Here is a 328-nt window from a genome sequence, read left to right on the forward strand (position 1 = left end):
GTTGAGCAGCTTGCAGGCCGTCTCGATGTCCTTGAGCACCTCGCCCACCACCATGGACTGCACCTGCTCCAGCGAGTGCTCCTCCAGGGTCAGCCCGCCCGGGGCCAGGTCCAGGCTGCCCCCTGGGGCTTGGCTGTCGATGACCGGGCACTGCTCGGGCTCGTCAGGCGGCTCCACCCGTGTGCTGGCCCCGGGGCCCTTGGCCACCCAGCTGCTGTCCTCGGGGTACAGCATGTCAAAGTAGGAGAGGTAGAAGGTGGGCAGGCCCTGCTCAGGGGTGGCAGGCGGGCTGGGGCTCCAGTCCCGCCGCTCGGGCCCCGTCCCCGCC

The 328-nt window shown here is 71.0% G+C and overlaps 1 protein-coding gene across 1 annotated transcript in view; it reads right to left on the bottom strand.

Annotated features, from left to right (window-relative positions):
- SPDEF (SAM pointed domain containing ETS transcription factor) overlaps positions 1-328 on the bottom strand; it is a 19,155-nt gene that overhangs the window by 6,775 nt on the left and 12,052 nt on the right. Inside the window, exon 5 of the mRNA XM_010848721.1 lies at positions 1-323. This exon is cut by the window's left edge and continues 1 nt beyond it. Within this exon, the coding sequence (XP_010847023.1) occupies positions 1-323 (323 nt within the window). The remainder of the gene's footprint in view (positions 324-328) is intronic.

The sequence above is a fragment of the Bison bison genome, unplaced genomic scaffold, assembly GCF_000754665.1.
Source record: "Bison bison bison isolate TAMUID 2011002044 unplaced genomic scaffold, Bison_UMD1.0 scf7180017864270, whole genome shotgun sequence".
Lineage (NCBI taxonomy): Eukaryota > Metazoa > Chordata > Mammalia > Artiodactyla > Bovidae > Bison > Bison bison.